The following is a 17007-nucleotide window of genomic DNA, read 5'->3' as shown; positions in this document are numbered from 1 at the left end:
GGGAGGGTTCCTGAGCTCCCTGGCTCCCCTGGGTCCTAAAGTCCGTCATTCACAAATCAGTCTTTGTGCAATTCCTTTGTACGCCAGTAACAAAAGATATGTGTGCGGCAAACTTCGCCCACGTCCCTTGCTCCACAATTTCCCCAACCACCCCTTGCTCCTGATATATTTACAGAATAATTTAGGATTCTCCTTAATCTTATCTGCTAAGGATATTTCATGAATTGTCCTTATCTTCTTAAATACTCTTCCTTAACCCTCTATATTCCTCATGAGAGATTGGAAGAAATAAAATAACAAAGGGAGTCTAAAAGTCCTCGAGCATAAGTAGAGTGAGAGTTCAGAGCTCACTGGATATACTTTATATACTGTATACTTTATTGTCGCCAAACAATTGATACTAGAGCGTACAATCATCACAGCGATATTTGATTCTGCTCTTCGTGCTCCCTGGAGTACAAATCGATAGTAAATATTAAAAATTTAAATTATAAATCATAAGTAGAAAATAGAAAAGGGAAAGTAAGGTAGTGCAAAAAAACCGAGAGCAGGACCGGATATTTGGAAGGTATGGCCCAGATCCGGGTCAGGATCCGTTCAGCGGTCTTATCACAAATCTGGCTGTACGAGTCTTCAAGCTCCTGAGCCTTCTCCCGGAGGGAAGAGGGATGAAAAGTGTGTTGGCTGGGTGGGTCATGTCCTTGATTATCTTGGCAGCACTGCTCCGACAGCGTGCAGTGTAAAGTGAGTCCAAGGATGGAAGATTGGTTTATGTGATGTGCTGGGCTTCTGCACGATCTTCTGCAGCTTCTTCTGGTTTTGGACAGGACAACTTCCATACCAGGTTGTGATGCACCCCAGAAGAATGCTTTCTATGGTACATCTATAAAAATTAGTGAGGGTTTTAGGGGACAGGCCAAATTTCCTTAGCTTCCTCAGGAAGTAAAGGTGCTAGTGGGCCTTCTCGGCAGTGGACTCTGCTTGGTTGGACCAAGTCAGGTCATTTGTGATATTGACCCCGAGGAACTTAAAGCTTTTGACCTGTTCCATCAGTGGTGCCACTGATGTAAATAGGGTTGTGCGGTCCGCTACTCCTTTTGAAGTCAACAACCTGGATATGTGGGTAAAATGGTGAAAAGACTTTCAAGATCCAACACAGTGAACCCATTCACAATATAACCAAAAAGAAATCACTTCAAACAAATTGAATCTGAATGAGTATAGTACTTTCAAGGTCTTTCAAAAATTTTAAACAGGAATTGTTTAAATGCAGTTTCCACTATATCAGTGCGTCAGTGTTTGATGCACCTTCACATTAAGGAAGCCATTTAAGGTGTTTCACATCTCAGCACAAAGGGGTCCTGCCTTTCCAAGCAGCACATTGTATGTGTGCAACATTTTCACTCCATTTCTCCCAGGGAACAAGTGTGAACACTACTCTGAATTGTTCCCTCTCTGGTCAAAGAGCCTTTCCTGCTTAGTTGCCAATGTGATTATTTGTGAAACAAAATTTGTCATTAGTCCCAAATTGTGCAGATAAAATAATGGTTCATGCACTCACTTGCTTTCCCCTGGAACAGTGATAGAGGAACAGGTTAAGGAAACTAAGCTGCTAGCATCTTATTGTCACTGTGATTATAAAATCAGTTTACTGATTGCTATATGATAGATAGTTCTAACAAGTTATTAGAGTGTCTGCACCAGTAACTTTCAAAGTGGCAGAGGGAGATACAGCATGAGAAACAAGTTGTTCAGCCTTCTGAGTCTATATTCACCACCAACTACCCATTTGCACAAACCTTGAATTCAACCCATTTTGTTTATCTAAATGGAGATTTTGAAATAAGTCCTCGATCCAGAATGTGGAACACCAGACCCTCTCATACTTGAGGCAGGAAACATAGTTAAACAGAAAGCTTGATAAGCTGATTGATGAAGCCCATAATAACACCATAAGACATAGGAGCAGAATTAGGTCATTAGAACCATTGAGTCTGCTCTGCCATTCCATCATGGCTGATTTATTATCCCTCTCAACCCCATTCTCTTCACTCTGTAACCTGATTAATTAAGAACATATTATTCTCCACTTTAAATATACTCAATGACTTGGCCTCCACAGCCATCTGTGGCAATGAATTCCACAGATTCACCACACCTGGTAAAGAAATTCCTCCACATCTCTGTTCTCAATGGATGTCCCTCTATTCTGAGGCTGTGCCCTCTGGTCCTAGACTCGCCCACTATAGGAAATATTCCCTCCACATCCACTCTATTGATGCTTTTATATATTTCATAGGTTTCAATGAGATCCCCCCTCATTCTTCTGAACTCCAGAAATACAGGCCCAGAGCCATCAAATGCTCCTCATACACTAACCCTTTTGTTTCCAGAACCATTCTCATGAACGTTCTCTGGACCCTCTCCAATTTCTTTAATAAGGTGCCCAGAACTACTCACAATAGTGCAGTCTGACCAATGCCTTATAAAGACTCAGCAATACATCTTTGCTCCATATTCTAGTCCTTTTGAAATGAATGCTGACGTTGTATTTGCATGGTTGTCTTGTCCTCCCTTTAGAATAGCCATTTAGCTATTTCCCCAGAAGAGATCCCACTGACCCAGAAATCTGAAATCCTGCCCCTCAGCCACTCGTTCATCTATAGTTGTCATCCTATTCTTGCCCTGACTATCACGTCATACTGGGACAATTAAACAATTACTACCTTAGAGGTCCTGCTCGTCAGCCTTCATCCTTTCTACCTGTGTCATTGGGGCTAATGTGCACCACAACTCTTGGCTGCTCCGCCTCCCTCTTAAAAATTTTCTGCCACTGCTCTTGGAAATCCTGGACCTTAGCAGCTGGGAGGCAACACGTCATCCTGGCATCTCTTTGGCAGCCACAATTTCTGCTGTCCATCCCCCTAACTATCGAGTCTCCATAAGACATGGGAGCAGAATTAGGCCACCTGGCCCATCAAGTCTGCTCCACCATTCAATCATGGTTGATCCTTTTTTTTTTCTTCCTCACTATCACTCTGCCTGACTTTACCCTTTCCTGCTGAGCCTCAGAGCCAGTCACAGTGCCACTGGCCTGGCTGCTGCTGCTGGGCCCTGATAGGTCATGCCCCAACACTCTCCCCCCAGCAGTATCCAAAGTGGCATACTTGTTGTTGGGGGGAACAGCTGAGGGAACTTTGCACTGAATGCTTACTCCACTTATTTCTCCTGGTGGTCATCCATCTACTATCTGAAGCCTGCACCCTGGCATGACCACCTCAGTAAAAGTCTCATCTATGAGGTTTTCAACCTCCCAAATGATCCTGAGTGCATCCAGCTCCAGCTCCAGCTCTTTGACTTTGTCAGTCAGGACCTAAAGTTGTGCACTTCCTACAGATGCAGTCATTAGGGAGACTATTAGATCCATTGTTCATCCTGTCTACCTTACCTACACTTGTTATACCTCTAACTTCTCAAGCTTATGTTCTAGCCTGTGCCTGGTCTTCTCTAAGCTCGTTGAGCCAAATCCTGGCCACTCCAACAATGGTTGCTCTACTTACACCTTGCTTCTTTTCATTGGCCCCTTCTGAGTGCCTGAGGTCATTATGATTGCACCCACCAAAAAGTTCTGTAATGCCGAGTTCTTTTTAAACCTTGCGCTGCCTCACCAACAAACAACTTTGCATGGTTATTGCAGACTGCCAAATAGAAGGAAGGGGAAATAGAAAGGGCTGATGATTTAGGGGAGTGGGAGCAAACTGGTGTTAAACTTCAGTATTGATATGGCTCATTTTAAGAACTAGGAACATAAAAAATAAAAGCATTAATTGGCCATTGTCTTTTCACAACATTCACAAAAAATATGGCTTATCTTCTACCTCAAAGTCAGGGCTCTTTACTATCCACACATACCCTGGTCCCTGTGACTCCCTGATCCATTTTTCTGCCCCCTGTAACCACTCCCCACCAAAGCACAGGAGTTGCAACAGCTGAACTTTCAAGTCTTCCCTTCCCACCATTGAGAGAAACATTCATTCCAGTGATGCAATGATTCAGAGTCATACAAGACAGAGACAGGCCCTTCAGCCCATCTGCTCCATTCTGATCTGATCAAAATGCCCATGCAAGCCAGCAATTTTCCCAAGCTAGTATTCAAGTGACCCTTCATTGCAGGGTTTTATAACCTGTATCACCCTGTGCATAGGTCAAGAAAAGCTTGTTGAAAATGCAATAATTCTGTTTATTTATTTACATTTTTTCAATATAGATCCCATGACAAAGAGCTTTATTCTGTACCTCAGGTTTTAGGCAGTTACCGTGTTTGTGAGTTCTGTAAGGGTGAATTTCATGGGTTCACCTGCATGCATGCAGTGTTCACCACCTCATCTGCTGTACATTGGAGATGACCACTTTGTTTAACACCCACAGTCACTCTGCAGGGTGAACCCAGTCTTCCTATTCCTATTTTCCATCTCTCTCTGTCTCTGACTTCTTGTTTCCGTTACAATCAGGGTTAAAGCTTGAGGAACAAAGCCTCATCTCTGAGGCCTTGCAAACTTCCAGACTCAGTTTTGAATCCGATAACTTTAGGGAACACACTTTCTCTGCATCAGAACCAGATATTTCTGTTGTCAGTCTGTGCTATAGGTTCAGTTTTCACTTCCCATATGTGCACTTTGACATTTATTTTGTATTACAATTGCTTATATTAACCCATTGACTGGAGAATTTGAACAACTTACCCCTCAGCAACCCTAGCTTCACTAGGCACTGATAGAATTTGTCCTATCGATCCCTTTCTCCAGTTCATTGCAGAATTCAGCTACATTATTTTCCTCTCTCCCAGTTCTCACCAGATGTTTTTGGCATGAAATGTTAACTCTGTTTCTCTTTCCACAACTACTGTTGACCTGCTGAGCATTTCCACCATTTTCTAATTTAAATCTAGTTAAATCCACCATTTAATCCTAGTCAATCTCAGCTACACTCCATCTTTTATTTAAGTAAGGAAACCAGAGCTGTACAAGAACTACAGGCACAGTCTTGTGATGATATCATTATATCTGTGCTTAAACCCTCTCACAGTGAAGGCCGACATACCATGTGCCTATCCAAACCTGGACACAAACTCTCAGTCACTGGTATGTAGGAGTTTCATGCCCTTGGTGAATCAACAGAATACCATCTCTTGCCTTTGAAACAATCTTTGCTTTGCTTTGTGGAGTTATATAAAGCTCTGCTGAGGCCATGTTTGGAACACTGTGTGCAGTTCTGTTTGCTGCATTACAGAAAGGAGGTGGAGGCTCTAGATAGACACTGCCTACCCCCCCCCCCCCGATACCGGTTCTGACTCCAGATAGACGTTGTTCTCACTCCAGACACCAGTCCTTGCATCCCAGGCACCAGTGACTGCTTCAGACACAAATCCTGCCTCAGACAGACACTGGTCCCATCCACATGGACAACATTCCCACTCCTACCTTAGATAGAAAGACACAACAATACATTCAGAAGTGAACAGCATTTGACCAATTAGCTTCCTGTAAATAAAGAATATTCCAAATTCTCACGGACACAACCAGGCATATTGTGATTTGTTAATAGTTAAAAAATAAAATCTGTAATGAGAAAAAAAAAAAATTTGAAGAGTAGATCTGTTGTCCCCTGACATCCAAGCTGCCAATTGGTCCTTACCTTGTGACCTGGGTTCTTGTATTGAAATCGAGTGATCTCATGGACTGCAAGACCTCCACACAACCCATATACTGTAAAAGGAAAGGAGAAAGAATGTAACTTTCCTAAGCAAAGATAAATTATGCCAACAAAATTCCAAAAGATAGGAGGTCAGCATTGCGCAATGAATGATACTTGACTAGGCTGAACTGGAAATTGACCCATGGGGTGGATGCCATTGTCAAGGGAACCTTGTAATCTGCTCCTGACAAATAGTTCTATTGCCTTCAGTTTAGCAGTAGCGTACAAAGTACAGACCCTATCACTGATAATGTTCAGCACGAGTAAGTAAGAATAAATGTCTATGAAAGAGAAAAGGAGATGGACACCTTCCTACAGTTGCTAAATAACAAAAGGAGAAGAGATTACGGATGCTGGAAATAGGGAGGAACACACAGAATGCTGGAGGAATTCAGCAGGTCAGGAACCCTGATGAAATGTCTTGACCCAAAGATTTGACTGCCTATATCCCCCAGAGATGCTGCCTAACCTCCCGATTTGCTCCAGCATTTGTGTGTGTTGCTGGATTTTAAGGGCATTTTAATTATCTAATGAACAGCAATAGTGGAAGAACTCAGCTAGTCAAGCAGCATCTGTGGAAAGTCTTGAGTCAGAGACTTGCCTGAGAACTGGGGTCATGGAATCATAAAATCAGAGAACTCTACATCATAGAAACAGGCCCTTTGGCCTGTCTAGTTCAAACTGAACTGATGTTCCGCCAGTCGCATCATCCTGCACCGGGCCCATAGTCCTCCATACCCCTCCCACCCATATACTTACCCAAACTTCTCTTTTATATTTCAGCTGAACCTCAATCCATCACTTCTGCTGGCAGCTACTTCCATACTCTCATCACACACACAGAGTGAAGAAGATCTCCCTCAAGTTCCCCTTAAATATTCACCTTTCACTCTTAACCTATGGCTTCCAGGTCTAGTCTTTGAAAAGCCTCCTTGGATTGACCCTGACTACCATCATCATCATTATGTGCCATGTTGTATATCATGGGCGATCATTGTCTTAGCCATGATCATGATTGCTCTTGGCAATTTTTTTTACATTAGTGGTTTGCCATTACCTTGTTCTGGGCAGTGGCTTTACAAGATGGGTCACCCCAGCCATTATCAATGCTCTTCAGAGGTTGTCTGCCTTGCATCAGTGGTAACATAACCAGGACTTGTGATATGTACCAGCAACTCATACAACCATACCTGCTCCCATGGTTTCATATGACCCTGATTTGGGAGGGGGAGGGGGGGAGGGGAGGGGAGGGGGCGAAGCAGGTGCTACACGTTGACCAAGGGTGACCTGCAGGCTAGTGGAGGGAAAGAGTGCCTTACAAATCCTTTGGTGGAGACGTAGCTCCACTCCACCCTACCACCCACAACCCTGTCTATACCCCTCGTAATATTATACACTCAGTGGCCATTTTATTAGGTACACCTGCACACCTGTTCATTAAGGACAATATCCAATTATTGTCCTTAAGCATGCAGGCATGGTCAAGAGATTCTGTTGTTCAGACTGGGAAAGAAATCTGATCTACATGACTTTAACTATGGAATAATTGTTGGTGCCGGACAGGCTGGTCTGAGTATCTCAGAAACTGCTTATCTCCTGGGATTTTCACACACAACGGTCTCTTGAGTTTACAGAGAGTGGTACAAAAAAAAGACAGTCTGCAGTATTGACTCTGTGGGCAAAAACTCCTTATTAATGAGAGAAGTCAGAGGAGAATGGCCAGACTGGTTCAAGCTGACAGGAAGGTAAACATAATTCAAATAACCATGCATTACTACAGTGGTGTGTAGAAGAGCAACTCTGAATGCAGAACAGGATGAACCTTGAGTGGATGCAGCAGAAGACCACAAACTTAGGCCTGACTTTATTAGTTACAGGAAGTACCTTATAAAGTGCCACTGAGTGTATATATCTATCAAATCTCCCCTTATTCTCCTTCGCTCCAGGGAAAACAAGTCCTAACCTATTCAACCTTTCCCTATGATTCAGGTCATCAAATCCTGGTAACGTCCTTGTAAATTTTCTCTGAATTCTTTAAGTCTTATTGATAGTGTTCCTGTAGGTAGGTGACTGACAAATACACACAGTATTCCAAATTTGGCCTCACCAATGTCTTATGCAACTTCAACATAACATCCCAATTCCTGTACTCAATACTTTGATTTATGAAACCCGATATGCCAAAAACTCTCTTTATAAACCTATCAACCCGTGACACCACTTCAAAGATTTATGGATCAATATTCACAGATCTCTCTGCTCTATTACAATACTCAATGCCCTACTGTTCATTGTGTAAGTCCTACACTGGTTTGACCACCCAAAGTTCAACACCTCACGCTTCCTTGCACTAAATTCCATCTGCCATTTTTCAGCTCATTGTCCCAGTTGGTCCAGATATCACTGCAATCTTTGATAGCCTTCCTCACCATCTACTATAGCCCCAATCGTGGTGTCATCTGCAAATATTCTGATCATGTTTTCCATGTAATAAGACCATAAGACATAGAAGCAGAATTAGGCCATTCAGCCCATCATCTCTGCTCCACTGTTCCATCCTAGCTAATTTATTATCCCTCTCAAATACATTCTACTACCTTCTTTCTATAACCTTTGACATCCTGACTAATCAACAACCTATCAAACTCCACTTTAAACATACCCAAAGAGTTGGTCTCCACAGCTGCCTGCGGCAATGAATTCCATAGGTTGACTACGCTCTGGCTAAAGAAATTCCCCCCCCTCACCTATATTCCACTACAGGAAACATCCTCTCCACATCCACTTTATCAAGGCCTTTCAACATTTGATATGCTTCAATAAGATCCCTCCCTCATTCTTCTAAACTACTTTGAGTACAGGTCCAGAGCCATCAAACACTCATCATATATTAACTTCTTCATTTCTGAGATCATTCTTGTAAACTTCCTCTGAAGCCTCTCTAATGCCAGCACAACCTTTCTTAGATAAGGGACCTAAAGCTGTTCACAATACTCCAAGCATTCCCTGAGCAAATGCCTTATAAAGCTTCAGCATTACATCCTTGTTTTTATATTCTAGTTCCTTACCACTGACACAACCTGCAAGTTAAACCTTTAGGGAGACCTGTGCCATGACTCCCAAGTCCCTTTGAATTCTGAATTTTCTTTCCATTTAGAAACTAAGCTATGCTTTTATTCCTTCTTCCAAAGTCCATATTCCCTACACTATATTCCATCTGCCATCATTGCCCATTCTCCTAATCTGTCTAAGTCGTACTGCAGACTCCCTGCTTCCTCAACACTACCTGCCATTCCAACTATTTTCATATCATCTGCAAATGTAGCCACAAGGCCATCAATTCCCTCATCCAAATCATTGACATATAATTTGAAAAGAAGTGGTCTCAACACCAACCGTTGCTTAGCACCACTAGTCACTGGCAGCCTTTACTCCCACTCTTTGCCTCCTGCCAGTCAGTTATTCTATCCACGCTAGTATCTTTTTTGTAATACCATGGGCTCTTACTTTGTCTAGCAGTTTCATGTGTGCCACCTTGTAAAAGGCTTTCTGAAAATCCAAGTAAACAACAAGTACTGACTCTCCTTTGTCTATCCTGGATGTTATTTCCTCAGAAGAATTCCAAGAGATTTGTCAGACAAGATTTCCTCTGAAGCCTATTTGGCCTATTTTATCATGTGCCTCCTAGTACCACGAAGTATCATCCTTAATAGTGAACTCCAATATCTTCTCAACCACTGAAGTCAGGGTAACAGGCCCATAATTTTCTGTCTTTACAATATTCAAGTCCTAAGGAACTATTCTAGAATCTAGTGATTCTTGAAAGATCACCACTAATGCCTCCACAATCTCTCAATTATCATGCAGATCATTGATATATCTGACAAATAACAATGAACCCAACACCATTTTCTGTGGCACACCATCTGGAACTACTTTCTGGCTTCTCCCACTAAGCTAATGTTTGAATCCAATTTACTACCTCAACCTGACTGGCAAGTGATAGAACCTTCTTGAACAGCCTCCCTTGCAGGGCTTTGTCAAAGGCCTTGCTAAAGTCCATACAAACAACATTGACTGCCTTTTTTCATCAACTTTCCTAGTAAACTAGTTAAACAGGGCCTATTATGAACAAAGCCAAGTTCACTAGACCTACTCAGGTCCTGTCTATCCAAATACTTACTTATCAGGTCCCTGGGAATACCTTCCAATAATTTATCCAGTATAATTTCCTGGCTTATTCTCAGAGCTCTTCTTGAACAATATAAGCTTTCCTCAGGTCATTCAGCAATTCACCCGTGGCTAAGGACATTTTAAATACCTCTGCTGGGGCCTCTGCAATTTCTGCAGTCGCCTCTGATAAGGTCTGAGGGAACACAATTTTAGGCCTGGGGATTTATCCACCCTAGTTTGCCTCAAGACAGCAAGCACCTTCTCCTCTGTAATCCATAAGCAGTCCATTACTTCACTGCTGTTTTGCCTCGTTCGAGAGACTCTGTCCATCTCACTAGTAGACGTAGATGCAAAATATCCATTTAAGATCTACACCATCTCTTTCAGCTCCATGCAAAGATGATCATGTAGGACCTCAAGAGGACACCACTTTTGACCCTTGCTCTCAATATACTGGAGAAGCCCTTGGCAATCTCCTTCACATTCCTGCTAGAGCAACCTCATACATTGTTGTTGATCTCCTGATTTCCTTTGTAAGTATTCTCTTGCATTTTTATATTTCTCAAGCACCCCATTTGTTCCTTGCTGCCTACAACTGCTATGCACCTCCTTCTTCTTCTTAACCAGGGCTTTGATATCCCTTGAAAACCAAGGTTCCCTAAATCTATTAGGCTCGACTTTTATTCTACAGGTGCATAAACAATCTGTACTCTTGATATTTCACTTTTGAAGGCCTCCCACTTTAGGGAAGTTGCCCGAAAACAACCTGTCCCAATCAACACTTAAAACTCTGGCAAGTCCACATCAGACGTGTTGAGGGTGTTTAATGATTAATTGCACAGAGTACAGGAAAGGTATGTTCCTGTTAGAAGGAAGGACAGGGATGGAATGATTAGAGATATTTGGATGTCCAGAGGGCTGATGAGTTTAGTCAGGAAGAAAAAGGAAAAGTATGTAAAGCTTCAGAAGTTAGGATCAAAAGAAGCACATGATGAGTATAAAGAAGCCAGAAAAGAGCTAAAGAAGGGAATTAGGAAAGCCAGGAGGGGCCATAAAAAGTCTTTAACAAGTAGGATTAGGATGAATCCCAAGGCATTCTATACATACAACAAGAGCAAGAGGATGACTAGGGATAGGGTAGGACCACTCAAGGGTAAAGGGGGGAACATTTGCTTGGATGCAGAGAATGAGAGTGAGGTACTTAATAAATACTTTGCTTCAGTACTTACCAAGGAAAAGAATACCGGGGAGAAGGGGATCAGTGCTGAGTGTATAAATACATTAGGGTGTTTAGAAGTCAAAGAGCAGGAAGTGTTGGGCCTCCTAATGAGTATTAAGGTGAATGAGTCCCTTGGGCCTGATGGGATTTACCCCAGGTTTTTGAAGGAGGCAAGACACGAGATTGCTGGGCCTTGACCAGCATCTTTGTGTCCTCTCTAGCCACAAGTGAGCTCCTGGAGGACTGGAGAGTGGCTAACTTTGTAGCTCTATTTAAGAAGGGAACAAGGGAGAATCCTGGAGGAAATTGCTGGAGGATAGGATATATTAAGGATAGGATATATGAGCATCTGGAAACCCATGGCCTACTTAGAGAGAGCAGCATGGCTTTGTGTGTGGCAGGTTGTGCCTTAACTGAGTTTTTTGACAAGGTGATGAGAGAGATTGATTAGGGTAGGATGGTGTCTACATGGATTTTAGCAGGCGTTTGACAAAGTAGATATTGGGAGGCTAATAAGGAAGATTAAGATGCATGGGGTCCATGGTGAATTAGATTCAGAACTGGCTTGTGCATAGAAGACAGAGGGTGATGGTTGAAGAGACTTATTCAAGCTGGAGGTCTGTAATTAGTGATCTGTGTTGGGTCCTCTGCTGTTTGTGATGTATATAAATGACCTAGGTGAAAATGTAGATGTGTGGGTTAGTAAAATTGCAGATGATACCAAGGTTGGTGGAGTTGTGGATAGTGTAGAAGACTGGCAAAGAATACAGCATAATATTAGTCAGTTGCAGATATGGACTGAAAAATGGCAGATAGCATTTAACCCAGATGAATGTGAGGAGTTGCACCTCGGTACAGCAAATGCAAGGAGACAGTACACTGTTAACAGTGTTGCTGAGCAGAGATATCTTGGCATCCAAGTTCATAACTCAATGAAGGTGGCTACACAGGTCAATAAGGCAGAGAAGGAGGCTTATGGAATGTTTGCTTTTATTAGTTAAGGCAAGGAGTTCAAAAGTCAGGAGGTTATGTTGAAACTTTATAAAACTCTGGTTAGGCCACATCTGGAGTATTATGTACAGTTCTGATTGTGCCACTCCTCAAATGGATGTTGAGGCTTTGGAGAGAGTGCAGAAGAGGTTTACCAGGATTCTGCCTGGCTTATAGGCCACGTACTATCACCAGACGCTGGATAAACTTCGCTTGTTTTATCTGGAGCATCCGAGGCTGACAGGAGATCTGATAGGTTTGCAAGATTATGAGTCATATATAGAGTGGACAGAGAGTATCTGTTTCCCTAGGTTGAAATGCTTAATACCAGAAAACATGAATTGAAAATGAGAGAGGTAGGTTCAAGGGAGTAGTAAGTTTTGACTCAAAGAGTCGTGAGTACCTGAAATGCACCGACTGGTCTTGTGAAAGAGGCAAATACATTACAGGCTTTTAAGGGACATTTGGGTAGGCACATAGATGTAAGGAAGATGGAGGGATGTGAACTTGGTGTAGGTAGGAGGGATTAGTGTTTGGGTGTTTTTCTGATTTGCTTTTTAGCTGGTTCAGCACAACATCATGGGCTGAATGACCTGTTCTTGTGTCGTACTGTTCAATGTTCTATTTATCGGGATGATTCAAGGAATTAAGGGTTTAACATATGAGCTGAATTTGGCAGCTTTGGGCCTGTACTCACTGTAATTGGTGACCTTTTAGAACAGGAGGAATTTTATTTAACCAGAGAGAAGCGAATCTGTGGAATGCTCTACCCAGATGACAGTGGAGGTGAAGTCCATGGGTATATTTAAGGCAGAAGTGGATAGTTTCCTGATCAGTCAAGACATCAAAGGATATGGCAAGAAGAAAGGTGTATGGGGTTGAGTGGGATCTGGGATCAGCCATGATGGATAAACTCAATGGACAGAATGGCCTAATTCTGCTCCTATGTCTTATGGTCTTATAACATTTCCCCAGCCTCATCTTGAGTATTTTGAACAGTTTTGGGCTCCTCACCTAAGAAAAGATGTGCTGGCATTAGGGAGAGTTTAGAGAAGGTTCACAAGAATGATTTGGGAAATGAAAGGGTTATAATATGAAGAACATTTGATAGCTGTTGGTCTGTACTTGCTGGAATTTAGAAGGATGAGGGAGGATTTCATTGAAACCTTTTGAATAGACAATAGACAATAGGTGCAGAAGCAGACCATTTGGCCCTTAGAGCCTGCACCGCTATTCTGAGATCATGGCTGATCATCTACTATCAATACCCAGTTCCTGCCTTGCACCCATAACCCTTGATTCCCCTATCCATAAGACACCTACCTAGCTCCTTCTTGAAAGCATCCAGAGAATTGGCCTCCACTGCCTTCTGAAGCAGCACGTTCCACACCTCCACAACTCTCTGGGAGAAGTTCCTCCTCAACTCTGTCCTAAATGACCTACCCCTTATTCTTAAACCATGACCTCTGGCACTGGACTCTCCCAGCATCTGGAACATATTTCCTGCCTCTATCTTGTCCAATCCCTTAATAATCTTATTTGTCTCAATCAGCTCCCCCCTCAATCTCCTTAATTCCAGCGTGTACAAGCCCAGTCTCTCTAAACTCTCTGCGTAAGACAGTCCGGACATCCCAGGAATTAACCTAGTGAACCTACGCTGCACCTCCTCCACAGCCAGGATGTCCTTCCTTAACCCTGGAGACCAAAACCGCACACAATACTCCAGATGTGGTCTCACCAGGGCCCTGTACAAATGCAAAAGGATTTCCTTGCTCTTGTACTTTGTAATAAAGGCCAACATTTCATTAACCTTCTTCACTGCCTGCTGCACTTGCTCATTCACCTTCAGAGACTGATGAACAAGTACTCCTAGATCTCTTTGTATTTCACCCTTACCTAACTCTACACTGTTCAGATAATAATCTGCCTTCCTGTTCTTGCTCCCAAAGTGAATAACCTCACACTTATTCACATTAAACGCCATCTGCCAAGTTTCTGCCCACTCACCCAGCCTATCCAAGTTACCTTGAATTCTCCTAACATCCTCATCACATGTCACACTGCCACCCAGCTTAGTATCATCAGCAAACTTGCTGATGTTATTCACAATGCCTTCCTCTAAATTATTGGCGTAAATCGTAAACAGCTGTGGTCCCAATACCGAGCCCTGTGGCACCCCACTAGTCACCACCTGCCATTCTGAGAAACACCCATTCACTGCTACCCTTTGCTTTCTATCTGCCAACCAGTTTTCTATCCATGTCAATATCCTCCCCCGAATGCCATGAGCTCTGATTTTACCCACCAATCTCCTATGTGGTACCTTATCAAATGCCTTCTGAAAGTCAAGGTACACCACATCCACTGGATCTCCCGCCTCTATCTTCCTGGTTACATCCTCGAAAAACTCCAATAGATCAATCAAGCATGATTTGCCCTTGGTAAATCCATGCTGGCTCGGCCCAATCCTATCACTGCTATCAAGATATGCTGCTATTTCATCTTTAATACTGGACTCTAGCATCTTCCCCACTACTGATGTTAGGCTAACAGGGCGATAGTTCTCTGTTTTCTCCCTCCCTCCTTTCTTAAAGAGTGGGATAACATTAACCATTCGCCAATCCTCAGGAACTGATCCCGAATCTAAGGAACATCGGAAAATGATCACCAATGCGTCCGCAATTTCCAGAGCCACCTCCTTTAGTACCCTAGGATGCAGACCATTTGGACCTGGGGATTTGTTAGCCTTCAGTCCCATCAGTCTACTCATCACCGTTTCCTTCCTAATGTTAATTGTTTCAGTTCCTCTATTACCCTATGTCCATGGCCCATCCATACATCTGGGAGATTGCTTGTGTCTTCCCTAGTGAAGACAGATCCAAAGTACTTATTAAATACATCTGCCATTTCTCTGTTTCCCATAACAATTTCTCCCAATTCATTCTTCAAGGGCCCAACATTGTTCTTAACTATCTTCCTTCTCTTCACATACCTAAAAAAACTTTTGCTATCCTCCTTTATATTCCTAGCTAGCTTGCGTTCATATCTCATTTTTTCTCCCTGTATTGCCTTTTTAGTTAAGTTCTGTTGCTCCTTAAAAATTTCCCAATCATCCGTCTTCCCACTCACCTTAGCTTTGTTATACTTTTTTAATGTTATGCTATCTCTGACTTCCTTTGTCAACCACTGTGGCCACTTTCCCCCCTTTGAATCCTTCCTTCTCCGGGGGATGAACTGATTTTGCACCTTGTGCATTATTCCCAAGAATACCTGCCATTGCTGTTCCACTGTCTTTTCTGCTGGGATATCCAACCAGTCAACTTTGGCCAGCTCCTCCCTCATGGCTCCATAGTCTCCTTTGTTCAACTGCAATACTGACACTTCTGATCTGCCTTTATCCCTCTCAACTTGCAGATAAAAACTTATCATATTATGGTCACTACCTCCTAATGGCTCCTTTACTTCAAGATCACTTATCAAATCCTGTTCATTGCACAATGAATGTTGAAAGGTCCAGAGAGAGTAGATTTGGGAAGGATGTTTCCCATGGTGGGGAAGTCTAGGACAAGAGGGCACAGCCTCAGGATAGAGGGGCACCCTTTCAAAACACATGCAGAGAAATTTCTTTAGCCAGAGGATGATGAATTCGTGGAATTTTTTACCACAGGTAATTGTGGAGGCCAGGTCACTTGGTGTATTTAAGGCAGAGCATGACAGGTTCTTAACTGAATTCAGTATCTAGATGGGCCAAATGGCCTAATTCGGCTCCTATGTCTTATGGTCTCTGTTCTAAGTGGTCGCACCTCAGTTTTAGTTTCATCTAGTTCTGGATACCCCCACCATACAAAACATCCTCTCCACATCCACCTTATCTAGTCCTTTCAACATTTGGTAGGCTTCAATGTGATCTCCAAATTCTTCCAAATTCCAGTGAGTACAGGCCCAAAGCCGCCAAATGCTCCAAATATGTTAACCCCTTCATTGCTGGAATCATCCTTGTGAACCTCCTCTGGACTCTCTCCAATGACAACACATCCTTTTTGAGATATGGGGCCCAAAACTGTTGACAATACGCCAAGTATGGCCTGACTACTGTCTAATAAAGGCTTACCATTATATCCTTGCTTTTATATTCTAGTCCCCTTGAAATTAATACCAATGTTGTATTTGCCTTTTTTACCACAAACTCAACCTGTAAATTAACCTTCTGGAAGCCTTACACAAGGACTCCTAAGTCCCTCTACACCTCTGTTGTTTGAACCTTCTCCCCATTTAGATATTTTCTTCGTCTCCCATTACTACTACACCAGCATCATTTTCCAGTGGTCAATATCAACTGTCACCTTCCTTTTACTCTTTATATAACTGAAAAAACTTTTGGTATCCTGTTTTATATTATTGGTTAGGTTGCCCTCATTTCATCTTTTCTCTTATAGCTTTTTTCAGTAGCCTTTTGTTAGATTTTAAAAGCTTCCCAATCATCCAACTTCCCACTCACTTTTTCTACCTTATATGCCCTTTCCTTTCCCTTTATGCAGTCCTCAACTTCCTTTGCCATTTGAAAACTTCTTCCTCAGTGGGACTAATCCCGCACCTTGTGAAGTAACCCCAGAAACTTCTGCCATCTCCGCTCTGCTGTCATCCCCGCCAGTACCCTCCTGCATTCCACCTGGGCAAGCTCCTCTCTCATGCTTCTGTAATTCCCTTTATTTCATTGTGATACTGATACATGTGATTTATGCTTCTCACTCTCAAACTGCAGTATGGATTCAATCATATTATGATCACTGTCTCCTAACAGTTCCTTTACCTTAAGCTCCCTAATAAGATCTGGGTTATTACACAACACCCAATCTAAGACAGCTTTTCCC

At 42.6% G+C, this 17007-nt stretch overlaps 1 protein-coding gene across 11 annotated transcripts in view; it reads right to left on the bottom strand.

Moving 5' to 3' along the window:
- The window catches only part of LOC140209876 (SHC-transforming protein 1-like), a 198664-nt gene that overhangs the window by 115734 nt on the left and 65923 nt on the right, over positions 1–17007 (bottom strand). For all 11 annotated transcript variants that reach the window (XM_072278497.1, XM_072278495.1, XM_072278496.1 and 8 more), the window contains one exon: positions 5695–5765. In XM_072278497.1, coding sequence (XP_072134598.1) covers positions 5695–5765 — 71 coding nt within the window. The remainder of the gene's footprint in view (positions 1–5694; positions 5766–17007) is intronic.

The sequence above is a fragment of the Mobula birostris genome, chromosome 14 (assembly GCF_030028105.1).
Source record: "Mobula birostris isolate sMobBir1 chromosome 14, sMobBir1.hap1, whole genome shotgun sequence".
In the NCBI taxonomy this organism is placed as follows: Eukaryota; Metazoa; Chordata; class Chondrichthyes; order Myliobatiformes; family Myliobatidae; genus Mobula; species Mobula birostris.
The sequence above is the reverse complement of the archived record's forward strand: the minus strand, read 5'-3'. Positions and strand labels throughout refer to the sequence as shown.